The following is a 27,412-nucleotide window of genomic DNA, read 5'->3' as shown; positions in this document are numbered from 1 at the left end:
AACAAAAACTAGATTCCGATTCCAGAGTAATGATGCAGGCTTTCACACAGACACACTACCTCATCCCACACCCTCCCATCACCGCCCATGCATTTGGTGGGAATCTCCCACCTCCTTCATTAATCTCATTCCAAGTCCTGGAACATTCAGAAAGCTCCCATGTTGGGAGGAGACGACACGATTTAACAGTGAACTCCTTTCCTTTATGGGAAATTCCACTCGCTGACTTTTGATGTCTGATCTCGCAGGTAAAAAAAATAAATAATAATCATATTTATATAGACTTTCCACCTCCATCTATTCTTCTGACTTTATAGGACATGCCGTACAGGGAGTAGATTTATAAGTTACAACTCTTTCCCCTCTGAATCAGCAGGTTTTCTGAACTCTTGACGGGACCGTTGCCATGTGGGTAAAGTGATAGGCTGTAGACGTCTCACCTCAAAACTTACCACATTGGCCGAGTTGTGCTCTTACCACATTGGCCGAGTTGTGCTCTTACCACATTGGCCGAGTTGTGCTCTTACCACATTGGCCGAGTTGTGCTCTTACCACATTGGCCGAGTTGTGCTCTTACCACATTGGCCGAGTTGTGCTCTTACCACATTGGCCGAGTTGTGCTCTTACCACATTGGCCGAGTTGTGCTCTTACCACATTGGCCGAGTTGTGCTCTTACCACATTGGCCGAGTTGTGCTCTTACCACATTGACTGAGTTGTGCTCTTACCACAAAACAACAACCCATCAATACTCCCTTTTCCATCCACAACATACAGTAAATAGTCTCTACAGCCAGTTGCTGTAGTGGTCAGAGGGTTGGCAGGTGGTTGGCTGTATGACCAAGGCCCAAGACCACCCTCCCGGTGCAAGGGGACCACTAACATATACCACCCACTCTGTACAAACAGAGTCCTACCCCACACCATCACTTGGTACTGCTGAAGGCCAGTCAACATGACAACAACAAAAAAGTCAAGTCTACAAAAAGGAACACATTTTTCACACCCCGAGTACATCATTGTTTGCAGGGGAGTAGGAAGTAATAGAATAGTTTAGACCTACGGTGACAAAGATGGACGAAAACGAAGCACAATAAAAAACGTGGATATTTTGACCATAACAATGTGGAAGATTCCTAAAGTCTAAATTAAGTAATCTAGCAAATTGCTATACATTAAAAACCAAACAACCACTTGGATATTCAGCACCAAAACAATGACAGGGTGTGAATAGTCAGCGAAGCTTTCAGAAGACTTCTATCTAATATATTTCTGCTGTGAAGAGATGTATTTAGTTAGTTAGTTTTCCATTGCTTTGTTGCTACTTGAGTATCTTCTACACGGCTCAATAAACAAGGGATTGCGGCTGTGCATGCAAAAATGCCACGATTCTCATACAGACCTTGAATAGAAATATCTTGATCTACTACAAGAAATCAATGTTTTGTTCCACAGGTCTGGAGAAAAAAAAGGAAGAAAACTAGGACAGTCAGTCAATGTTGACAAGGTTAAACTCTCTTTAGTGGTACTTTATAACCCCTAGGACTCAAAATTATCTTCAGTCTCTCAAATCACTGTTGCCATGACAGCATTAGTTTAACAGATGTTGCCTTGCCTTGTGAATTTGCTCAAAACCTCCAAAGTTTTGAGCTGACTTCCAGAAGGGTGATGCCCTAAGCAGCTGCGAAGAGAGGCTGGCTGGTAAATGTGTTCACTTTTAAATGGGCAACAGTTAATATTTATACATCTTGAAATCATTTTAGCATTTAGGCATCAAGTTAGATACATCTAAAATAAACAGATTACTGCATGATGAGTCGAGAGCAGTTTTCGAAAAACCTAGGTGACGTAAACTTCTCACTATACATCTGTATAAACGCAGGAAGTACCAACGGAGTCAGTAGGTTACGAAGTAATTGGAGAGGGACCAGTGGAGGGAGGGGAGGGGAGGGAGGGAGGGAGGGAGGGAGGGAGGGAGGGGAGGGAGGGAGGGAGGGAGGGAGGGAGGGAGGGGGAGGGAGGGAGGGAGGGAGGGAAGGGAGGGAGGGAGGGAGGGAGGGAAGGGAGGGAGTCTATTGAAAAGGAGAGACTAGTACATTATGTTGCATGACGTGTTCACGTTCATAGAATGTATATTTCATCTCCTATTTCATGTCAGTCAACAAAAATGTGAAAACAAATTGTTAACAGGTACAATAGGTTTGTTCCTTCTGAGGAAAGATGGGAGTGAGGAAACTGTTGAATTGCAACATCCCTACGGTCACTAATAAACCAGTGAGTGTGACATGTACAGTATCTGACAAGAGCTTACGTCAACGCTTCGCAAACTATCGCCAGACATTGAAATATGACGCAATTTCAGGGCTATTGAGTTTTACTGTGCACCGTGCCAGTATATTGCACAGCAGTGATTTATGATGTTGTTTCACAGCATCTAGACACACTATCTGTTTATTATTTATTATTTATTATATTGGGTAATGTGCAATGTCATCCAAGCGATATTTGTGTATAAAATCATCTGTCAGAGTCTTTACAAAGTGTTGCTAAATACAACACACATGACGAGCGGTAGTCGCCCATTCATCTAAAAGGGAGAGGAAAAAGACACAACTCAGAATTCAGATCCATGAAGGAGAATTCTCTACTACCTGTTGATACAGTTTCATACAGCATACCAGAAAAATGTATACGCCACTCGGGCCGCACGGCGGCCACGCCACTCGGGCCGCACGGCGGCCACGCCACTCGGGCCGCACGGCGGCCACGCCACTCGGGCCGCACGGCGGCCACGCCACTCGGGCCGCACGGCGGCCACGCCACTCGGGCCGCACGGCGGCCACGCCACTCGGGCCGCACGGCGGCCACGCCACTCGGGCCGCACGGCGGCCACGCCACTCGGGCCGCACGGCGGCCACGCCACTCGGGCCGCACGGCGGCCACGCCACTCGGGCTGTACAGCGGCCGCACGGCGGCCACGTCACTCATTGGATTCACCATTCGACAAAGTTGCGGTCAATTCCATTTCAGGAAGTAAAACAAAATTCCAGGATTGTGGGGTAATACCTACATGTTTCAAGCAGACCACTATATTCCCTGTGCCCAAGAACGCCAACGTAACCCAGTCTAAATGACTAATCGTCCCGTAGCACTCATATCTGTAGTTATGAAATTCTTTGAAAGGCTGGTCATGTCTCACATCAACACCATCACCCCAGACACCCTGGAACCACTCCAATTCCCATTACACCACAACAGATCCACAGATGACGCAATCTCTATTGCACTCATCACTGCCCAGTACCACCTGGGCAAGAGGAACACTTATGTGAGAATGCAGTTCATTGACTACAGCTCAGCGTTCAACATCATAGTGCCCTCCAAGCGAAGGACCCTGGGACTAAATTACCTCCCTCTGCAACTGGATCCTGGTCTTCCTGACGGTCCGCCCCAAGTGGGGAGAGTAACCAACCAAAAAAAATAAAAATACACCACACTGGCCCATCAGAGATACGTGCTTAGTCCCCTCCTGTACTCCCTGTTCACCTCATGACTGTGTGGCTGCGCACGACTCCAACACCATCATTAGGTTTTGACACGATGGTAGTTGTCCTGATCACCGACGACAATGAGACAGCCTATAGGGAGGTCAGTGACCTGGCAGTGTGGTGCCAGAACAACAACCTCTCCATCAACATCAGCAAGACAAAGAGCTGACCGTGGACTACAGGAGAAGAAGGGCCGAGCACATTGACAGGGCGTGAACATTGACCCGTGAAGCGGGTCGAAAGCGTCAAGTTCCTCGGTATCCACATGACTAAGGAATTATCATGGTCCCCACAGACACACACCAACTTGTGAATAAGGCAAGACAACACCTCTTCCCCCTCAGGAGGCTGAAAAGATTTGGCATGGGCTTTCAGATCCTCAAAAAGTTACACAGCTGCACCATTGCGATCTTCACTGGCCGCATCACCACCTGGTATGGCAATGGCTTGGCATCCGACAACAAGGTGCTACAGAGGGTAGTGCGTACGGCCCAGTACGTCACTGGGGCCAAACACCCTGCCATGCAGGACCTCTATACCAGGAGGTGTCAGAGGAAAGCCTTGAAAACATTTGTTAAAGACTCCAACCAAGTCACAGACTGTTCTCTTTGCTACCCCATGGCAAGCGGTACCGGTGCACCACGTCTGGAACCAACAGGACCCTGAACAGCTTCTACCCCAAAGCCATACGACTGATAAATAGTTAGTTAAATAGTTAAATAGCTACCTCCATTGACCCTTTTTGCAACAACTCCTTTGACTCATCACATACACTGTCGTTACTGTTAATTATCTATTCTGTTGCCTAGTCACTTTATTCCTACCTACAGTATACAGTGGGGCAAAACAGTATTTAGTCAGCCACCAATTATGCAAGTTATCCCACTTAAAAAGATGAGAGGCCTGTAATTTTCATCATAGGTACACTTCAACTATGACAGACAAAGTGAGGAAAAAAATCCAGAAAATCACATTGTAGGATTTTTAATGAATTTGTTTGCAAATTATGGTGGAAAATAAGTATTTGGTCAATAACAAAAGTGTCTCAATACTTTTTTATATACCCTTTGTTGGCAATGACAGAGGTCAAACGTTTTCTGTAAGTCTTCACAAGGTTTTCACACACTGTTGCTGGTATTTTGGCCCATTCCTCCATGCAGATCTCCTCTAGAGCAGTGATGTTTTGGGGCTGTTGCTGGGCAACTCCCTCCAAAGATTTTCTATGGGGTTGAGTTCTGGAGACTGGCTAGGCCCCTCCAGGACCTTGAAAAGCTTCTTACGAAGTTGCTCGGGCGGTGTGTTTGGGATCATTGTCATGCTGAAAGACCCAGCCACATTTCATCTTCAATGCCCATGCTGATGGAAGGAGGTTTTCACTCAAAATCTCACGATACATGGCCCCATTCATTCTTTCCTTTACACGGATCATTCGTCCTGGTCCCTTTGCAGAAAAACAGCCCCAAAGCATGATGTTTCCACCCCCATGCTTCACAGTAGGTATGGTGTTCTTTGGATGCAACTCAGCATTCTTTATCCTCCAAACATGACGAGTTGAGTTACCAAAAAGTTATATTTTGGTTTAATCTGACCATATGACATTCTCCCAATCTTCTTCTGGATAATCCAAATGCTCTCTACTAAACTTCAGACGGGCCTGGACATGTACTGGCTTAAGCAGGGGGACACGTCTGGCACTGCAGGATTTGAGTCCCTGGCGGCGTAGTGTGTTACTGATGGTAGGCTTTGTTACTTTGGTCCCAGCTCTCTGCAGGTCATTCACTAGGTCCCCCCGTGTGGTTCTGGGATTTTTGCTCACTGTTCCTGTGATCATTTTGACCCCACGGGGTGAGATCTTGCGTGGAGCCCCAGATCGAGGGAGATTATCAATGGTCTTGTATGTCTTCCATTTCCTAATAATTGCTCCCACAGTTGATTTCTTCAAACCAAGCTGCTTACCTATTGCAGATTCAGTCTTTCCAGCCTGGTGCAGGTCTACAATTTTGTTTCTGGTGTCGTTTGACAGCTCTTTGGTCTTGGCCATAGTGGAGTTTGGAGTGTGACTGTTTGAGGTTGTGGACAGGTGTCCTTTATACTGATAAGTTCAAACAGGTGCCATTAATACAGGTAACGAGTGGAGGACAGAGGAGCCTCTTAAAGAAGAAGTTACAGGTCTGTGAGAGCCAGAAATCTTGCTTGTTTGTAGATGACCAAATACTTATTTTCCACCATAATTTGCAAATAAATTCATGACAAATCCTACAATGTGATTTTCTTGATTTTCTTTTCTCATTATGTCTGTCATAGTTGAAGTGTACCTAAGATGAAACTAGCAGGCCTCTCTCATCTTTTTAAGTGGGAGAACTTGCACAATTGGTGGCTGACTAAATACTTTTTTGCCCCACTGTATATACATATCTACATTCCTGATAAAAAAAATAATTAAAAATCAATGCATTGAGTATTTTATTTGGATCCCCATTAGCTGTTGCTGAAGCAGCAGACATACCTATTCCAATCCATTACCCCCATAGGAAAACTTGACAGCAGGCTGCAAACATAGGCATAATTTTACAGCTTAATTTTTTTTTTTTTTAGGTCCGAAGGTGTATGAACAGTCTCTCGGGCTGAGGCAGTTTATAAGGTGACTACAAATATAACAGTTTTTTTTTTAAACAACCATTAGAAGGGCAGTTGTCAGCGAGTGGATTTCATTTTCACTCAAGTAAAGACTTTGCCAACATTTATTAAGTTCATATAATCTTATTTGAGTTCAAATCTGTGTTTAAGCTAGGCTACTTAGTCAATTTATTTAATTTCAGATAGAGAAAAACCAAGGGGTGTCTGGCACCTATTATGTCTGCCACCTATTATGTCTGGCACCTATTATGGTGTTAGAATAGTCAGGCTTGTTAGAGTTTAGGCTGCTGGGAAATTGATACACTTTAATTACCAGATTTTTCCAGTGTTAAATATCATCCTTCTTAACTGGACGGCAAACTGTTGAGATACTTTGGAGCAGAATATGTTTTAAAAGGTCCCTTGCCACGTTTCTCCCAAACAATTCGTTCTATTTGGAAGAAGAAAAAAACAGACCCCTCAGGGCTGTGTTGAGGTGGGATTTAGAGTCTTGTTCACAAGGCCAACATCCATCAGGGAGGTTAGTCTTAACTGGGCGTTTAAATAATTCCCGTAATTACATTTGACCCGCTCTCATTTGTACACGATCTACAGATATCAACTGACCCTGACATGTCATTTTGTTCCTCCCAAAAAGCGTAGAAATGTAATCTGTGAAAATGTTGCCAGGTAGGCTGTTAAAACATTGCCAGGCCACTATATTTTGTCGTCTACACCAAGGAATCTCTACTTTCTTTCCAAATAACTGACGTTATAAAAGTCGACAGTTGTCAAGGAGCTGGGGAAAATATAATCATGTCTTGTTGATATGCAGAGTCACGCTCTGCATTGACCTCTGCCCAATTTATTATTATTCTTTTTTTAAACATAGTTTTAGACACTCAGAAATGGAGTGCGGCGGTTATTTCATCTAAACAGCTAAATTGCAAGTGCTGAGCAGCTGTACGTATCCTACTGCGTTCCCTGTCAAGTACTGAGCAGCTGTACATATCCTACTGTGATCCCTGTCAAGTACTGAGCAGCTGTACATATCCTACTGCGTTCCCTGTCAAGTACTGAGCAGTTGTACATATCCTACTGCGATCCCTGTCAAGTGGAATCCTGTCAAGTGACACTGAAATGGATAACATTTCAATCAGGGGCCCTTAACCACAGACCGTAAACTAGCGGACCGTAAACTAGCGGACCGTAAACTAGCGGACCGTAAAAACGCGCAGACCGTAAACGCGCAGACCGTAAACGCGCAGACCGTAAACTAGCAGACCGTAAACTAGCAGACCGTAAACTAGCAGACCGTAAACTAGCAGACCGTAAACTAGCAGACCGTAAACACAGACTGTAAACACAGACTGTAAACACAGACTGTAAACTGGCAGACTAAACACAGACTGTAAACTGGCAGACTGTAAACTGGCAGACTGTAAACAGACCGTAAACTAGCAGACCGTAAACTAGCAGACCGTAAACTAGCAGACCGTAAACTAGCAGACCGTAAACTAGCAGACCGTAAACTAGCAGACCGTAAACTAGCAGACCGTAAACTAGCAGACCGTAAACTAGCAGACCGTAAACTAGCAGACCGTAAACAGACCGTAAACACAGACTGTAAACACAGACTGTAAACACAGACTGTAAACACAGACTGTAAACAGGCAGACTAAACACAGACTGTAAACACAGACTGTAAACTGGCAGACTAAACACAGACTGTAAACTGGCAGACTGTAAACTGGCAGACTGTAAACAGACTGTAAACGCAGACCGTAAACTAGCAGACCGTAAACTAGCAGACCGTAAACTAGCAGACCGTAAACTAGCAGACCGTAAACTAGCAGACCGTAAACTAGCAGACCGTAAACTAGCAGACCGTAAACTAGCAGACCGTAAACTAGCAGACCGTAAACTAGCAGACCGTAAACTAACAGACCGTAAACACAGACCGTAAACACAGACTGTAAACACAGACTGTAAACACAGACTGTAAACACAGACTGTAAACTGGCAGACTAAACACAGACTGTAAACTGGCAGACTGTAAACTGGCAGACTGTAAACTGGCAGACTGTAAACTGGCAGACTGTAAACTGGCAGACTGTAAACTGGCAGACTGTAAACTGGCAGACTGTAAACTGGCAGACTGTAAACTGGCAGACTGTAAACTGGCAGACCGTAAACTAGCACACCGTAAACTAGCACACCGTAAACTAGCACACCGTAAACTAGCAGACCGTAAACTAGCAGACCGTAAACTAGCAGACCGTAAACACAGACTGTAAACACAGACTGTAAACACAGACTGTAAACACAGACTGTAAACACAGACTGTAAACTGGCAGACCGTAAACAGGCAGACCGTAAACTGGCAGACCGTAAACTGGCAGACCGTAAACTGGCAGACCGTAAACTGGCAGACCGTAAACTAGCAGACCGTAAACTAGCAGACCGTAAACTAACAGACCGTAAACACAGACCGTAAACTAGCAGACTGTAAACTAGCAGACTGTAAACTAGCAGACTGTAAACTAGCAGACTGTAAACTAGCAGACTGTAAACTAGCAGACCGTAAACTAGCAGACCGTAAACTAGCAGACCGTAAACTAGCAGACCGTAAACTAGCAGACCGTAAACTAGCAGACCGTAAACTAGCAGACCGTAAAATATCTCAGGAAGACTGAAGTGGTAAACAATCAGTTGTCACGTTTTGAAGGTCCCTTTTGTAGATGTTTCTCTGCTCACCTGCCCACGGAATGCAGATGTGGGTTGCACCTCTACGTATGCTTTTTTGTTGCTGTACATTGTCCACGTCCAAATAAAACAAATGTAGTATTAATTTCACCATTACCATGGTTTTAATATGTTTGTCTCTGAATGTTTACGTATTGGCAAAGAGCAGGTATTTGAATCTCACTGGACGAGTTGTCAGAAATTCTAGCATCTTGAGCATAACCAAGACACTGGCTCCAATTAAAAGGCCCCGCCTTGACTCATGAGAACAGCATAAACCTCTGCTACTCCTAAAGGCTCAGAGGAGAAGAGTTGGATTGGAACAAAGCATTTGATTAGTGAAACGAGGCTCGTTTTTTCTCCCGCATTGGTGACTGTTACTCGTTAACGTTACCCAGTGCCGTCATGCACTTTACACTTCAGTCGTTTACGGCTGCTTGAAACCTCGGTGCGTTCCAGGGTCTTCCTCACGTAGCCTTTTCTGGATTCTCACAGACGTACGAAAGGAACTTGTTGCGCAAGGTCAGGATTGAGGAGTTCTCTCAGATCTGCCCTGGCAAAACGGACCGTTTTCCAAATGAGTGTTGTTGTTTTTTCCCCGCCCCCAATCCAACTACTTACTGCATACATTTTGATCGTCATTGCCATTCTCCTCCCTCATAGTTTGATTGCGCAGTGCTTTGGACTTTATTTTCTATCAAGCAGACAGGGGGGGGGGTTGAGGTTGTCCCCTAATATGACTTTCGTCAAGTACAAGAAATGTAATAATATGATGCTTCTCATCAACATGACATGGACCCTTCAGTTCAACCGGGGATGGGATGGGGGGGGGTCGCAGTAGCTCGTGGGTCTACGTACTGACATCCATACCCCACACCCATGCAGTCAGAGCCGGCGTTAGCCTTTTTTTTAAGGGGCCCTAAGTAAATACAAGCTGGCTAGGTAGTGCAGCACCCAGCATTATCTATTAATGGCATGGAAACAGAACACCTGTAAAACTGGTCTGGATCAGACATTGTCATTTACAACAGCTGAACCTTCGTTCCACTCAAATCATGCATATCATTGTGGACGAACACACACACACACACACACACACACACACACACACACACACACACACACACACACACACACACACACACACACACACACACACACACACACACACACACACACACACACACACACACACACACACACACACACACACACACACACACACACACACACACCTTACCTCTGGATGTATTGCTTTGAATACTGGAGCATCCATCAATGTGATTTGACCCTACAATAACAAGAAAATAAAAAAAACTATTCAAACCTCCCAAATATACAGAAGAGTAATGCATGTCTAGGCAGGAGTAAATGGCTATGGATTACTGTGAAGGACATCCACAGAGGAAAATAATACATTATCATTCCTAATTGGTGCAGTTAAAGAGCTGCTGTACATCACAAGGCCTAAACGGTGCTCTCGGGCCAGAAGAGTCTCCGGTTTCACATTCAACAGAATATTAAATTAATAAATGAAACGCAGTGATATGACATCTCCATCGAGGCATGTCTTCTGGGTATCTTTGGCTGTACTCACAGCAAACTCCTCGGGCGTCACCTTCAGCACGTCAAACACAACGGCGTCGTAACTCTTGGAGAAATCCAAGCCCGGCCCATCCAGAGAGTCCGAGCTGCTGCTTCCCTGAGTTCACAAAAGAAAAACACCAGAGATAAGATTGGCACATGTTGTGAAGGGGATATGCAGAAGAAGCAAGACAAAACTAAACCATGTAAATTAACCCAACAGACTAAAATATTTTCTTGTGCGTTCCTTTTAAAAGATTGACCAATAGGAGGTGCGTTCATTTTAAAGATTGACCAATTGGAGGTGCGTTCATTTTAAAGATTGACCAATTGGAGGTGGGCCGAAAGCAAAAATACAGATGCACAACGATCAATATTAGATAAAGAAATAAGCTTGATTGAAACCATGATTGGGAAACACTTTCTGGACACACCTACACATTCAAGGGTTTCCTCACTATTTTGACAATTTTCTACATTGTAGAATAATAGTGAAGACAGTAAAACTACGAAATAACACATATGGAATCATGTAGTAACCAAAAAAAAAAGTGTAAAAAAATCCAAATATATTTTAGATTTTTCAAAGTAGCTACCCTTTGCCTTGACAGCTTTGCACACTCTTGGCATTCTCTCAACCAGCTTCACCTGGAATGCTTTTCCAACAGTCTTGAAGGAGTTCCTACATAAGTTGAGCATTTGTTGCATGCTTATCCTTCACTCTGCGGTCCGACTCATCCCAAACCATCTCAGTTGGGTTGAAGGTCGGGTGATTGTGGAGGCCTGGTAATCTGCTGCAGCACTCCATCACTCTCCTTGGTCAAATAGCTCTTACACAGCCTGGAGGTGTGTTGGGTCATTGTCCTGTTGAAAAACAAATGATAGTCCCACGAAGCGCAAACCAGATGGGATGGTGTATCGCTGCAGAATGCTGTGGTAGCCGTGCTGGTTAACCTCTTGAGTGTAGGGGGCAGTATTTTGATGTTTGGATGAAAAATGTACCCAAATGAAACTGCCTATTTCTCAGGCCCAGAATCTAGAATATGCATAAAATTGTCAGATTAGGATAGAAAACTCTAAAGTTTCCAAAATTGTCAAAATATTGTCTGTGAGTATAACAGAACTGATCTTGCAGCAAAAACCTGAGGAAAAGCCAACCAGGAAGTGCTGTTTTTCCTGAAAGCTCTCTGTTCCATTGAATGCCTTTCCTCCATTTAAAGGGATATCAACCATATTCCTTTTCCTATTGCTTCCACATCGTGTGAACAGTCTTTAGACATAGTTTCAGGCTTTTATTCTGAAAAATGAGCGAGAAAGATCACATTGTGTCATTGGAAGGCTGGGTGCCAGCAGCGTTTTGAATGCGCCAACAGAGTGGAGTAGACATTTTCTCTTTCTCTCCTATTGAAGAAGATACAGTCCGGTTGAAATATTATTGATTTTATATTGTAAAAACAACCTGAGGATTGATTATAAAAAACATTTGACATGTTTCTACGAACTTTACGGATACTATTTGGAATGTGTCTGCCCCGTCGTGACCGGTCAAGCCTGTGGATTTTGGAACATAACGCGCCAAACAACTGGAGGTATTTTGGATATAAAAATAATCTTTATGGAACAAAAGGAACATTTATTGTGTAACTGGGAAGTCTCGTGAGTGCAAACATCCGAAGATCAAAAAGGTAAGTGATTCATTTTATTGCTTTTCTGACCAATCTACTTTGCTGCTAGCTGTTTGTAATGTTTTGTCTGCTGAGAGGAATGTCCTTACATAAACGCATGGATAGTTTTTGCCAAAAAGCTTTTTTGAAATCAGACACGCCAGGTGGATTAACAACCAGCTAAGCTGTGTTTTGCTATCTTGCACTTGTGATTTCATGAAAATTGAATATTCTTAGTAATTTAATTTGAATTTGGGGCTCTGCAAATCAGCGGATGTTGACGAAAATGATCCCGCTAAAGGGATGGGTGCGCCAAGAAGTTAAGTGTGCCTTGAATTCTAAATAAATCAGACAGGGTCACCAGCAAAACACCCCCACACCATCACACCTCCTCCTCCATGCTTCACAGTGGGGACCACACATGCAGAGATGATCCGTTCACCTATTCTGCATCTCACAAAGACACAGTTGGAATCAAAAATCTGAAATTTGGACTCAGACCAAAAGGACATATTTCCACCGGTCTAATGTCCATTGCTTGTGTTTCTCTTATTGGTGTCCTTTAGTAGTGGTTTCTTTGCAGCAATTCCACCATGAAGGCCTAATTCACACAGTCTCCTCTGAACAGTGGATGTTGAGATGCTGTCTGCTACTTGAACTCTGAAGCATTTATTTGGGCTGCAGTTTGAGGCTGGTAGCTAATGTACTTATCCTCTGCAGCAGAGGTGTCTGGCTCTTCCATTCCTGTGGTGGTCCTCACGAAAGCCAGTTTCATCATAGCGCTGGATGTTTTTATGCGACTGCACTTTAAATTAAAGTACTTCAAATCAAAGTACTTGAAATTTTCCATGTTGACTGACTTTCACGTCTTAAAGTAATGATGGAATTTCATTTGTCTTTGCTTATTTGAGCTGTTCTTGCCATAATATGGACACGTTCTTTTACCAACTAGGGCTATCTTCTGTATACCACCCCTACCTTTTACCAACTAGGGCTATCTTCTGTATACCACCCCTACCTTTTACCAACTAGGGCTATCTTCTGTATACCACCCCTACCTTTTACCAACTAGGGCTATCTTCTGTATACCACCCCTACCTTTTACCAACTAGGGTATACCACCCCTACCTTTTACCAACTAGGGCTATCTTCTGTATACCACCCCTACCTTTTACCAACTAGGGCTATCTTCTGTATACCACCCCTACCTTTTACCAACTAGGGCTATCTTTACCTTTTACCAACTAGGGCTATCTTCTGTATACCACCCCTACCTTTTACCAACTAGGGCTTCTGTATCTTCCACCCCTACCTTTTACCAACTAGGGCTATCTTCTGTATACCACCCCTACCTTTTACCAACTAGGGCTATCTTCTGTATACCACCCCTACCTTTTACCAACTAGGGCTATCTTCTGTATACCACCCCTACCTTTTACCAACTAGGGCTATCTTCTGTATACCACCCCTACCTTTTACCAACTAGGGCTATCTTCTGTATACCACCCCTACCTTTTACCAACTAGGGCTATCTTCTGTATACCACCCCTACCTTTTACCAACTAGGGCTATCTTCTGTATACCACCCCTACCTTTTACCAACTAGGGCTATCTTCTGTATACCACCCCTACCTTGTCACAACAACTTATTGGCTCAAATGCATTTAGTAAGGAAATTACACAACTACATTTTAACAACGCACACCTGTTAATTGAAATCCATTCCAGCTGACTACCTCATGAAGCTGGTTGAGAGAATGCTAAGAGTGTGCAAAGCTGTCATCATCAAGGCAAAGGGTGGCTACTTTGAACAATCTCAAATATAAAATATATTTTGATTTGTTTAACACTTTTTTGGTTACTACATTATTCCATATGTCATGTCAGGATGAGCCTGCAGGAAGGGTACCACATGAGGGAGGAGGACGTCTTCCCTGTAACGCACAGCATTGAGATTGCCTGCAATGACAACAAGCTCAGTCCAATGACGCTGTGACACACTGCCCCAGACCATGATGGACCCTCCACCTCCAAATCGATCCCGCTCCAGAGTACAGGCCTCGGTGTAACGCTCATTCCATCGACAATAAACGTGAATCCGATCATCACCCCCAGGGAGACAAAACCGCGACTCGTCAGAGAAGAGCACTTTTTGCCAGTCCTGTCTGGTCCAGCGACGGTGGGTTTGTGCCCATAGGCGACGTTGTTGCCGGTGAGGTCTGGTGAGGACCTGCCTTACAACAGACCTACAAGCCCTTAGTCCAGCCTCTCTCAGCCTATTGCAGACAGTCTGAGCTCTGATGGAGGGATTATGCATTCCTGGTGTAACTCTGGCAGTTGTTGCCATCCTGTACCTGTCTCGCAGGTGTGATGTTCGGATGTACCGATCCTGTGCAGGTGTTGTTACACGTAGTCTGCGAGGATGATCAGCTGTCCGTCCTGTCTCACAGTACAGACATTGCAATTTATTTCCCTGGCCACATCTGCAGTCCTCATGCTGCCTTGCAACATGCCTAAGGCACGATCACGCAGATGAGCACAGACCCTGGGCATCTTTCTTTTAGTGTTTTTCCAGAGTCCGTAGAAAGGCCTCTTTCTTTTTTTGCTGTTGCAGAATTTACCTTTCCATTCAGTGTGTTCAGATCAGTACATAGATAGGCTCGATGTCACTCCTATCAATTTTGGCTGAAGTAGAATCAGTCCTTGTTCTTACCACTGAGGAGGCGGAGTTAATGCTGGCGCCATCCGAGAGACCGTTCCTACGGTACATGCTCACGACGGCCTGCAGCGGAGGAGAGGGGCGACCAAGGCCCTTAGCTGGACAGCACACATGACCTCTCAACCATATCTGGAACAAAAACAAAATGGAAGAACGTTCAAGGTTTCATTTTGAGTAGCAACAAGAAAAATGGGTCTGGGATGGAGCAACAGTCTACAAATAATAGGCTACAGTTTCAAAAACGGTTTTGTGATGTAAAAATGGGACACAAAACCAATTAGCAACACCACCTTAATGTTCTCTACTTGGCCCGGAAACAAAAGAAGGCTTGAACAAGATGAACCACCGTATTGGAAATAGACCTTACAGTTTAGAAGCAACTGCAAAGCAAACAATGTGAACCTTCAGGTCAAGACTGAACAGGGTAATTCCACAGTAACACTTCCACAGTAACACTTCCACAGTAACACTTCCACAGTAACACTTCCACAGTGTGAACCTTCAGGTCAAGACTGAACAGGGTAATTCCACAGTAACACTTCCACACACTGAACACTTTCCTTCCAAGTTGTGTTTTTCCACAGTAACACTTTTTTCAGGTCAAAAACAAATTCTAACACTTTGATTTCCAAAAAACAACTTTTTAAAACATTTTTTCCTTCCCAATTTTGTGATATCCACCTGGTAGTAGTGAGTCTAATTATGGATATGAAAGTCATTTTCCTCGTGTTTCACAAGTTTGGACACCACAGCACAGTAGGGTAGAGTAAAGTTCAGTACAGTAGAGTACAGTATAATATACTCTATCTTTGTATTGTACTGCTCTACTAACTGTACGATTCAAACCTGTGAAACATACGTCTATAATAGGGTTTAGATTTGGTCCAGTCCGGTCCGTCTGTGGACGTTAACATCAATGCCAAGGAGGACTGACCTCCAGGTGCTCAGTGGGTGAGGATGCTGGATACAGCATGACAGGGTAGGTGTCAGTAAGAGCTGGGAGAGGTGACATTAACTGAAGAGTGGGAGGGAGGGGTTGTCTTGGTTTGACCATCAGACAACAGAAAGACAAATAAAAGAGCTATGAGCTGAACATAACAGGAGACACTATGAGCTGAACATAACAGGAGACACTATGAGCTGAACATAACAGGAGACACTATGAGCTGAACATAACAGGAGACACTATGAGCTGAACATAACAGGAGACACTATGAGCTGAACATAACAGGAGACACTATGAGCTGAACATAACAGGAGACACTATGAGCTGAACATAACAGGAGACACTATGAGCTGAATATAACAGGAGACACTATGAGCTGAACATAACAGGAGACACTATGAGCTGAACATAACAGGAGACACTATGAGCTGAACATAACAGGAGACACTATGAGCTGAACATAACAGGAGACACTATGAGCTGAACATAACAGGAGACACTATGAGCTGAACATAACAGGAGACACTATGAGCTGAACATAACAGTCAGTAGAAGAGAGGACAGTAACAGGAGACACTATGAGCTGAACGTAACAGGAGACACTATGAGCTGAACATAACAGTCAGTAGAAGGGAGGACAGTAACAGGAGACACTATGAGCTGAACATAACAGGAGACACTATGAGCTGAACATAACAGGAGACACTATGAGCTGAACATAACAGGAGACACTATGAGCTGAACATAACAGGAGACACTATGAGCTGAACATAACAGTCAGTAGAAGGGAGGACAGTATTAGGAGACGACACTATGGTTTGTAACCTAATTCAGTTCCATTAAAATTCAGTTGCATTTTTTTCCTTCTAAAGTTTGAACCACTTAATAATTAATATACAAAATGCATATCAGTAAAAAACTAAAAAGATCACTAACTAATTTGGTTGGTCCATTACTTACTGTGAACTTTCATAATCCAACCCTCCTTACGAGGCAGAGAAATGTGAAAATATCTTAAAGATGTGTCGGTTTTTGAAAATAAGGAACACAAGGGAATATTTCTCCAAAAACTAAATATAAGTGTTGATGTTAGTTGGCAGGGGCCTTTACGGCAAGATGTTAGTTCTTCCATTCCTGAAGCCTGTTAAGAATGTCTGGAAGATGTTTTTTCCAAGACCCCCTTTTGCACCTGCTCATGTAGAAATCAAAGCCTTTAATTTACGCCTCGTTTTTAAGACGGGGAAACGGTTGAAAAATGTATCAATGCCCCCCCCCCCCCCCAAAAAAATACTTTGCTTTCGTTTGACACCCAATTTAACATGCTCCTATGAACGTCTCATGTTGGTGCTCATTGGTGCTTTTCGATGGTATAGCTTAATGACATAAATAAAAAGAGGCAGGAAATAGCAGGTGCAGTCAGGGTGAGGAAAGCTTGAACATTGTTATCTTCATTTGCAATTAAATCAGAGATTAAATCAGAGTGATACCAATACCAAGTGATTGGTCAATTCGGGTCAAATGAGCCACGTCGCCATGTGATTGGTCAATTCGGGTCATGGTCAAATGAACCATGGCGCCAGTGAGAGAGTGGCATTTCTCCGACCACGGGCACACGGTTGGACGAACGGATAATATAGAGAACCTTTCCCGTTTTATTCGAAGGTGAAACATACAGAAGTTTCTTTGAAGAGGAGTTCCATGCCATCATTCAAAAGCAGATGTGTGTGTGTGTGTGTGTGTGTGTGTGTGTGTGTGTGTGTGTGTGTGTGTGTGTGTGTGTGTGTGTGTGTGTGTGTGTGTGTGTGTGTGTGTGTGTGTGTGTGTGTGTGTGTGTGTGTGTGTGTGTGTGTGTGTGTGTGTGTGTGTGTGTGTGTGCGACATGACTCAGTCACGCCAACAAACTCTAGGTAAACTTGCCGCTTAAATTCATTGCGCAACCAAGCACATTTTCTACAAGCGCGCGGAGGTGGATGGACTGGCAGACGAGGCTATCTGGCCGTCAGAGAGGGAACACATAGGAAAGTCTGTGATTTTTACAATGGAAACCGGCGCACACGTACAAAAGGATGAAACATTACTGTTTTATGGAACGGCTGCACGCCAGCCTGGAAATTTTAAACAGCCGAGACTTTAAGGATATTATAACCCTACTTTTATATAGAAAAAAATGTGGGGGGAAATATCAATAAAGCTGCAGTCTCATTTCAATTTTATTAACGTTTTTCACAAGTCAAAGCGATTCATAAGATGCTGACAATGGCAAATTAATTTTAAAAAACTATTTTTTTTAATTATTAGTAAAAATACAGTGAAATGGAACTGAAAGGAAGACTGAATAAACCTAGATAAAACAGTTCAGAGTTCAACACGATTGTCCCCTCCATGTTCGACACCAAGCTCAAAGCACTGGGTCTGGACACCACCCTCTGCAACTGGATCCTGGACTTCCTGATGGGCCGACTACATGCTGTGAGGATTGGCAACGCCACCTCCTCCACAACGACTCTTAACATAGGGGTCACCCAGGGGTGTGTCCTCAGTCCTCTGCTGTACTCTCGGTTGGCTTTGCACGACACTAACTCCATCATCACGTTTACTGACGACACCACGGTTGTAGGCCTGATAACCAACCAAGACGAGTCAGCCAATGGGGAGGTGGTAAGTGAACCGGCATTGTGATGCCAGGACAATGACCTCCCCCTCAACGTCAGAAAAACAAAGGAGTTTGTTGACTTCAGGAAGCAGAGGTGGGGGGGATCCATAGGACTGTAGTAGAGAGAGTCAGCAGTTTTAAGTTCCTCTGTGTCCACATCACCAAGGACATAACATGGACCAACAACACCACCACTCGTCAGGAGGGCGCAACAGCGTCTCTACTTCCTAAGACGGCTAAAGAAATGTGGCCGCCCCGGGTCCTCTCCAAATACTACCAACGATACGCCTGCACCATCGAGAGCGCCCTGACCGGTTGCATCACGGCCTGGTACAGGAATTGCTCCGTCCGCAACAACCGTAAGGCCCTTCAGCGGTTGGTGAAGACAGCCCAGTACATCAACTTGGACCATGCTCCCCACCCATCCAGGACATCGACTAGAAAGGTTTCACCGTACCTTGGCACACATGCACTCACCCATATAGATATACACACACGCTGCTAACAGATGTATTATTCATGCTAAATACTGCACAAATTAAAAATGACTAAATCCTCCACAACCCCAATATATATATTGGACTGTAAATTGTTGCTTCGTGTTTTATATTTATATGTATTAAACACTAAACTGTTTATTCTATTCTGCTCAGCCTTTTACATCATTGTTTGGGGATTTTTCAGTTCTCCCTGACTAGCTTGCATTTTATTTTGGTGATTGTTATTTCTCAAAGATTATATTATTTAAAACTATATTAGGTCCATTATCTTTTTTTTAATCATCTGGATTTAAATCGTTTAAATTTTTACACTGAAAGCATTTTTCCATTACAAAAACTTAGAATAATTTTAGGCTTCCCGAAAAGAAGAAAAAAAACGCTTAGGCAGCCCACCCAACGATTTCAATGGTAGAAAAATCCCTGGATGCGTATCCTGTACATATGACTAATAAAACTGGAAACTCAAACTGTAAAACCAAATCTGAGGTCTACCATCTCAGACACACAGGGGAAGAGAGAGGGAGAGAGAGACAGACAGACAGAGAGACACAGACAGGCAGAGGGAGAGCGAGAGAGAGACACAGACAGGCAGAGGGAGAGAGAGAGAGAGACACAGACAGGCAGAGGGAGAGAGACAGAGACACAGACAGGCAGAGGGAGAGAGAGAGAGAGACACAGACAGGCAGAGGGAGAGAGAGAGAGAGACACAGACAGGCAGAGGGAGAGAGAGAGAGAGACACAGACAGGCAGAGGGAGAGAGAGAGAGAAACACAGACAGGCAGAGTGAGAGAGAGAGAGACACAGACAGGCAGAGTGAGAGAGAGAGAGACACAGACAGGCAGAGGGAGAGAGAGAGAGACACAGACAGGCAGAGGGAGAGAGAGAGAGACAAAGACAGGCAGAGGGAGAGAGAGAGAGACACAGACAGGCAGAGGGAGAGAGAGAGAGACACAGACAGGCAGAGGGAGAGAGAGAGAGACACAGACAGGCAGAGGGAGAGAGAGAGACACAGACAGGCAGAGGGAGAGAGAGAGAGACACAGACAGGCAGAGGGAGAGAGAGAGAGACACAGACAGGCAGAGGGAGAGAGAGAGAGACACAGACAGGCAGAGGGAGAGAGAGAGAGACACAGACAGGCAGAGGGAGAGAGAGAGACACAGACAGGCAGAGGGAGAGACACAGACAGGCAGAGGGAGAGAGACAGACACACAGAGGGAGAGAGACAGACACACAGAGGGAGAGAGACAGACACACAGAGGGAGAGAGACAGACACACAGAGGGAGAGAGACAGACACACAGAGGGAGAGAGAGAGACACAGACAGGCAGAGGGAGAGAGAGAGAGACACAGACAGGCAGAGGGAGAGAGAGAGAGACACAGACAGGCAGAGGGAGAGAGAGAGACACAGACAGGCAGAGGGAGAGAGAGAGAGACACAGACAGGCAGAGGGAGAGAGAGAGAGACACAGACAGGCAGAGGGAGAGAGAGAGAGACACAGACAGGCAGAGGGAGAGAGAGAGAGACACAGACAGGCAGAGGGAGAGAGAGAGACACAGACAGGCAGAGGGAGAGACACAGACAGGCAGAGGGAGAGAGACAGACACACAGAGGGAGAGAGAGATTAATAACTAAACTTGAAATGTGTCTTTGCACAAAAGGCCAACCAGGTTGATTTGCAATACTAAGACGCCCCCTTGTGTAAGGACATAGAACTGCAAGTGAATGTTCAGTGATCATATTCACAACAGAACAGCTTTGGACAACCAAGGGAGGCAAACTACAAGGCAGAATTAATGAGTTAGCCAGTTAACTTTGATAAGCTACCGCTTGTATTAGTAAGTGACAATACACATTTAATCCTACATTATATGATATAAGCTTATACTGTCCTCAGGTGTAGTAATCACTTGATCAGTCTGATTAATGACTAGCTAGGACCTTAGCACGGATTCACACAAAGACCCTGGCATTTCACTACCACCTCCTTTGAAAATCTTGGGTGGGGGGGGGGGGGGCAGTTGCATCCCCAATGGTACTTTATTCCCTACATAGTGCACTACCCTATGGGTCCCTGGTGAAAAGTAGTGCACTACCCTATGGGTCCCTGGTGAAAAGTAGTGCACTACCCTATGGGTCCCTGGTGAAAAGTAGTGCACTACCCTATGGGTCCCTGGTGAAAAGTAGTGCACTACCCTATGGGTCCCTGGTGAAAAGTAGTGCACTACTACTTACACCCTAACCCCAAGGTAGATCAGAGAGGACCGGGTACCTACACCCTAACCCCAAGGTAGATCAGAGTGGACCGGGTACCTACGCCCTAACCCCAAGGTAGATCAGAGAGGACCTGGTACGTACACCCTAACCCCAAGGTAGATCAGAGAGGACCGGGTACCTACACCCTAACCCCAAGGTAGATCAGAGAGGACCGGGTACCTACGCCCTAACCCCAAGGTAGGTCAGAGAGGACCTGGTACCTACACCCTAACCCCAAGGTAGATCAGAGAGGACCGGGTACCTACACCCTAACCCCAAGGTAGGTCAGAGAGGACCGGGTACCTACACCCTAACCCCAAGGTAGATCAGAGAGGACCTGGTACCTACACCCTAACCCCAAGGTAGATCAGAGAGGACCGGGTACCTACACCCTAACCCCAAGGTAGATCAGAGAGGACCGGGTACCTACACCCTAACCCCAAAGGAGATCTGAGAGGACTGGAGGTAAGCAGTGCTACCTCTATATTGCACTCTGATACCCCATGTTGAATGTAATGTATTGCTTATACCTATCCAATCTTCTAAGACAGCGGTTCCCCAACTACACCTCGGGGTCCCCTAGATGTTCCATCTCAGTGCCTTCATTCTGTAATTCAATGGTCCTCAAACCTCACCTAGACCTTCCATCTCAGTGCCTTCATTCTGTAATTCAGTGGTCCTCAAACCTCACCTAGACCTTCCACCTCAGTGCTTTCATTCTGTAATTCAGTGGTCCTCAAACCTCACCTAGACCTTCCATCTCAGTGCCTTCATTCTGTAATTCAGTGGTCCTCAGACATCTCGTAACATTAACCAGTAGAGGGCAGCATACCTATCTTTACTGGTTGTGGTCACGCACCACTGGAGCAAAAGGCTGAGATTGCAAACTGGCACCGTTTCTCTTCATCATTTGCTTTGCCCTACTTCTCTCCAGCAGCAAACAGAACTCTTAATATAACTAACCAGGGAAGCCCTACTGACTGGCTGGTGTGGTGGTGGTCATCTGAGAGGAAGGAGGCACTTCTGCAGTAATGTTTCCACCTCCGTAAGATGCTTCAAGATGTTCTGCATCACTAATCTATGAAGGCGAGATGTGGGAGAAGAGAGCGAGATGTGGGAGGAGAGAGGGTGGAGGAGGGCGAGAGGGGGGGGGGAGAGGAGGACGGCAAGAGGGGGAGGAGAGAGCGATGGGGAGGAGGGCGATAGGGGGGAGATCGAGGGGGAGGAGAGAGCGATGGGGAGGAGGGCGAGAGGGGGAGGAGAGGGCGATGAGGGGGGAGGGCGAAAGGGGGGAGATGGGGAGGAGGGTGAGAAGAGAGAGATGGTGAGGAGAGGGAGATGGGGAGGAGAAGGAGATGAGGGAGAAATAGCGCTACAGACATGCTGAGAGAAATATTTATTTATCTTTTTGGGTTTTTAAAATGAGACTGATTCAAATCTAAAAAGAAATTAAATAATGAACAACAACAACTCTATTCAATGAGAATATACATTTTTTAAATGAAGTCGTTTTGACTCTTCCTAGCTGGCGACACAAAAACCTAACCGTCAAGCTAACCAGTAAGACAGAAACATTGAGCTAAAACAAAGCTAGCAAGGGGAGTAAATAAAACTACATCAAATGACTGAACTGAGCGAGTAAACCAAAAATCAGCATTAACTCTAAACATTTCTTCAGTGATTTTGCTGGTTTCTTAGCTAAGTCAGAGATAGTTGTGGGGACTCGACTCCTTGCCCGTCGACTCCGTGTCGACTCGCATTTCTGTGTCAAGTTTAGATTTCGCTAGACATTGACTCCCAAGATTCAGTATTTTTTTCAACAGAGGAAACAATCAGCCTAGTCTCCCTCGAGATCAGAAAGAGCGCGCGAGAGATGGGAGGGACACAGCCAGGCATGACAGTGTTGTGCTGAAAATCTCAGACTTGCAAATTGAGATTTCTGCTCTTCACTCCGTTGTCAGTTTAGTCTACATTTCACTGATCTTAGTAGCAGAAAGCATTTTTTTATTTGTGTCCTTCAAGGCAGCTGTCAATGATCACGATAGGCTGCTTAGGTTGGAGTCATTGAAACTCGTTTTTCAACCACTCCACAAATTTCTTGTCAACAAACTATAGTTTTGGCAAGTCTGTTAGGACATCTACTTTGTGCATGACAAGTCATTTTTACAACAATTGTTTACAGACAGATTATTTCACTGTATCACAATTCCAGTGGTCAGAAGTTTACATACACTAAGTTGACTGTGCCTTTAATTCCAGAAAATTGTCATGGATTTAGAAGCTTCTGATAGGCTAATTGGCATCATTTGAGTCAATTGGAGGTGTACCTGTGGATGTATTTCAAGGCCTACATTCAAACTCAGTGCCTCTGCTAAAAGCATGGGAAAAATCAAAAGAAATCAGCCAAGACCTCCACAAGTCTGGTTCATCCTTGGGAGCAATTCCCAAACGCCTGAAGGTACCACATCCATCTGTACAAACAGTAGTACGCAAGTATAAACACCATGGGACCACGCAGCCATCCTACCGCTCAGGAAGGAGATGCGTTCTGTCTCCTAGAGATTAACGTACTTTGGTGCGAAAAGTGAAAATCAATCCATGAACAACAGCAAAGGACCTTGTGAAGATGCTGGAGGAAACAGGTACCAAAGTATTTATATCAACAGTAAAACGAGTCCTATATCGACATAACCTGAAAGGCCGCTCAGCAAGGAAAAAAAAACACTGCTCCTATACCACCATAAAAAAGCCTGACTACAGTTTGTAACTGCACAAAGATCGTACTTTTTGGAGAAATGTCCTCTGGTCTGATGAAACAAAAATATAACTGTTTGGCCATAATGACCATCGTTATGCTTGGAGGAAAAGGGAGGCTTGCAGGCCGAAGAACACCATCCAAAACGTGAAGCACGGGGGTGGCATCATTATGTTGTGAGGGTGCTTTGCTGCAGGAAGGACTGGTGAACCTCACAAAATACATGGCATGAGGGTGAAAAATTATGTGGTTATATTGAATCAACATCTTAAGACATCAGTCAGGAAGTTAAAGCTTGGTCGCAAATGGGTCTTCCAAAAGGACAGTGACCCTAATCATACTTCCAAAGTTGTGGCAAAATGGATTAAGGACAACACAGTCAAGTTATTGGAGTGGCCATCACAAAGTCCTGACCTCAATCCTATAGAAAATTTGTGGGCAGAACTGAAAGAGTGTGTGAGCAAGGAGGCCTACAAAAAATGACTCAGTTACACCAGCTCTGTCAGGAGGAATGGGTCAAAATTCACCCAACTTATTGTGGGAAGCTTGTGGAAGGCTACCTGAAATGTTTGACCCAAGTTAAACAATTTAAAGGCAATGCTACAAAATACTAATTGAGTGTAAGTAAACTTCTAACCCACTGGGAATGTGACGAAAGAAATAAAAGCTGAAATAAATCACTATTATTCTGACATTTCATTCTTAAAACAAAGTGGTGAACCTAACTGACCTAAGACAGGGAATTTTTACTAGGATTAAATGTCAGGAATTGCGAAAAAAGTTTAAATGTATTTGGCTAAGGTGTATGTAAACTTCCAACTTCAACTGTATTTGACTCTGTGTGCCACAAAGTATTTTACTATGACTAAAATATGGAAACTAGAAGGTGTGTGTGGGGGGGGGCGAAATCCCCCCCTCTCTTTCCATCTTGGCACTGCAAGGCCTGGCACACTTCAGAACAATTTTGGTAGCTCATGTTGACCAGCAGTGTGTGCCACAAAAATAATTTGACTATAGTCACAAAATTAAGGAAATTAGAGGGGGGGGGGTTCAGCAGGCAAGAAAATGGCTTTGCCGAAATCCCCCCTCCCTTCTAATTTCCTTAATTTTGTCAGAGTTAAATACTTTCTATAGAACAAACTCCACTTCAGGATAGGCCACATAAATGAACTGTTAATGTATGTGTGTTGTATTAAACAGAGGAGGGAGTAAAACAGAGGCAAGCAGTAAACATTTCAGAACAACTCGTCCAATAAGACAGATGATGAATTTTGCCAAAGATTTATTTATAGACTAATACACTTGAAACAAATAGTCAAACCCGAAAACTGTAGATATTACTAGTGGCTCCCCTGCGATCAAACCACCTTAAATGAAATGAAAAGCAGCCTAACACAGAACCCAAACCGGCTCTGCGACACACAGGTTAAAATATCAAAACAAACTTTGAACCCATGACATTAATTTGGGGACAGGTCAAAAAGCATTAAACATGTATGGCAATTTAGCACTTGCTAGCTAATTTGTCCTATTCAGCTAGCTTGCTGTTGCTAGCTAATTTGTCCTATTCAGCTAGCTTGCTGTTGCTAGCTAATTTGTCCTATTCAGCTAGCTTGCTGTTGCTAGCTAATTTGTCCTATTCAGCTAGCTTGCTGTTGCTAGCTAATTTGTCCTATTCAGCTAGCTTGCTGTTGCTAGCTAATTTGTCCTATTCAGCTAGCTTGCTGTAGCTAGCTAATTTGTCCTATTCAGCTAGCTTGCTGTAGCTAGCTAATTTGTCCTGGGATATAAACATTGAGTTGTTATTTTACCTGAACTGCACAAGGTCCTCTACTCCGACAATTAATCCACACATAAAACAGTCAACCGAATCGTTTATAGTCAACTGTCCTCCTTCCAGGCTTTATCATCTTTGAACCTATATGGTGATGCATCTAAACTTCATTGTATTACCACGACAACCGGTAAAACAGTTTCTCTTTCAATCACCCATGTGGGTATAACCAATGAGGAGATGGTACGTGGGTACCTGCTTCTATAAACCAATGAGGAGATGGGAGAGGCAGGACTTGCAGCGCGATCTGCGTCATAAATAGAAAGGAGTTCTATTTTAGACGCTCGTTGGCGCGTGAGCAGTGTAGGTGCAATAACTGATTTCTAAATTTATTTTGCGACGCTCGCGCACGCGACGTGTCCGGTCTGGTCAGCATGTAACGTGATCATTGACAGCTGCCTTGAAGGACACACATTTTTTTTAAATGCTTTCTGCTACTAAGATCAGTGGAATGTAGGCTAAACTGACAACTGAGTGAAGAGCAGAAATCTCAACTAGCAAGCAAGTCGCAGCAATGAATAATTGAGTGTGTGCGCGTTCACGCGAGGGAGGGGGGGGGCTATTCTGGCAGGGGGGAGATTTTTGGGACAACAGCCACCAGATAGACAGTAAGAAACGTGCATCAGTCATCAAAGGATGAAAGATATTGCAATGCTGTATTTCGCAATTTCTTGGCTTGCAATGTCTCGCTCAAATGCATTAAAGTAGGACTATGAATGAGTAGGCTGAGCTCTTCTACACGCAACAGATCGGAGACAAAACACACGCTGGCGTTTTACATAGCGAGGAGAAAAGAGCAGGCGAGCCAACGTGGGCAATAGCGAGGGGGAGAAATGATCAGGGCAAGCAGACAGAACCGTGCGCATAGGCTATATATATCTGTGTCTAGTAATGTATTGTCTAGAAATGGTCGTAAATTCACTAAAACTTTGTATGCATGCATGCATCTTCCTGTAGGTTTTCGCTCCAACTTCAGTTGTAGCCCAACTAATCTGTTTCATTGTATCAACAAACTAAGATTTGGAATCAGGTGCGCTAGATTCTTGTTAGAGTGAAAATCTACAGGGTGGTAAGCATTCCACGAATATAGGATTGAGAGCTGCTGAACTTTTTGGGGAATGGTAAATTCACTTTCTGATCCATAAACACAGTAATTTGTAAATACAGTTCAGTTGCTGAAATCAGCAGGAAGAGGGGGCATTGTTATTAGGAAGGACGTCTACACCATGGATCACTAAAATAGATTATTTTCACATTTCCTCAATTTAAATATTATGGGGAGACCTATTCATTTGGCAGCTTAGCACGAGTTATGCGTGTAGCCTCTAATCGTAGACGGAAATATATTCACGCCTACAATAAAAACCTCCCGTCATAAGAGTCAATTCATTTTGAAAAAAAAATATACTTGGAATTACAGGGGGCAGTTTTGAAAAACCAAGCACATGCTTGGATAATAATTACAAAACCAACGTCTCTAGCAATACTCGTCCGAATAGGGCTCCAACATGACAAATAATAGGCTTATCAGCGTGGAGTGCACCGCACCACCCCATGGGATCCTTCAAGGCAGCACACAGCAGAAATATCACCGAA

General features: G+C 44.3%; 1 protein-coding gene across 3 annotated transcripts in view; it reads right to left on the bottom strand.

Annotated features, from left to right (window-relative positions):
* LOC123989539 (ras-specific guanine nucleotide-releasing factor RalGPS1-like) overlaps positions 1–27,412 on the bottom strand; it is a 318,616-nt gene that overhangs the window by 231,192 nt on the left and 60,012 nt on the right. For all 3 annotated transcript variants that reach the window (XM_046290621.1, XM_046290623.1, XM_046290622.1), the window contains 3 exons: positions 14,870–15,004; positions 10,506–10,610; positions 10,149–10,199 (listed from right to left, as the gene is read on the bottom strand). In XM_046290621.1, coding sequence (XP_046146577.1) covers positions 10,149–10,199; positions 10,506–10,610; positions 14,870–14,926 — 213 coding nt within the window. In that variant the 5' untranslated portion in view covers positions 14,927–15,004. The remainder of the gene's footprint in view (positions 1–10,148; positions 10,200–10,505; positions 10,611–14,869; positions 15,005–27,412) is intronic.

The sequence above is a fragment of the Oncorhynchus gorbuscha genome, linkage group LG11 (genome assembly GCF_021184085.1).
Source record: "Oncorhynchus gorbuscha isolate QuinsamMale2020 ecotype Even-year linkage group LG11, OgorEven_v1.0, whole genome shotgun sequence".
NCBI lineage: Eukaryota > Metazoa > Chordata > Actinopteri > Salmoniformes > Salmonidae > Oncorhynchus > Oncorhynchus gorbuscha.
This window is presented reverse-complemented; position numbering and strand designations above follow the sequence as displayed.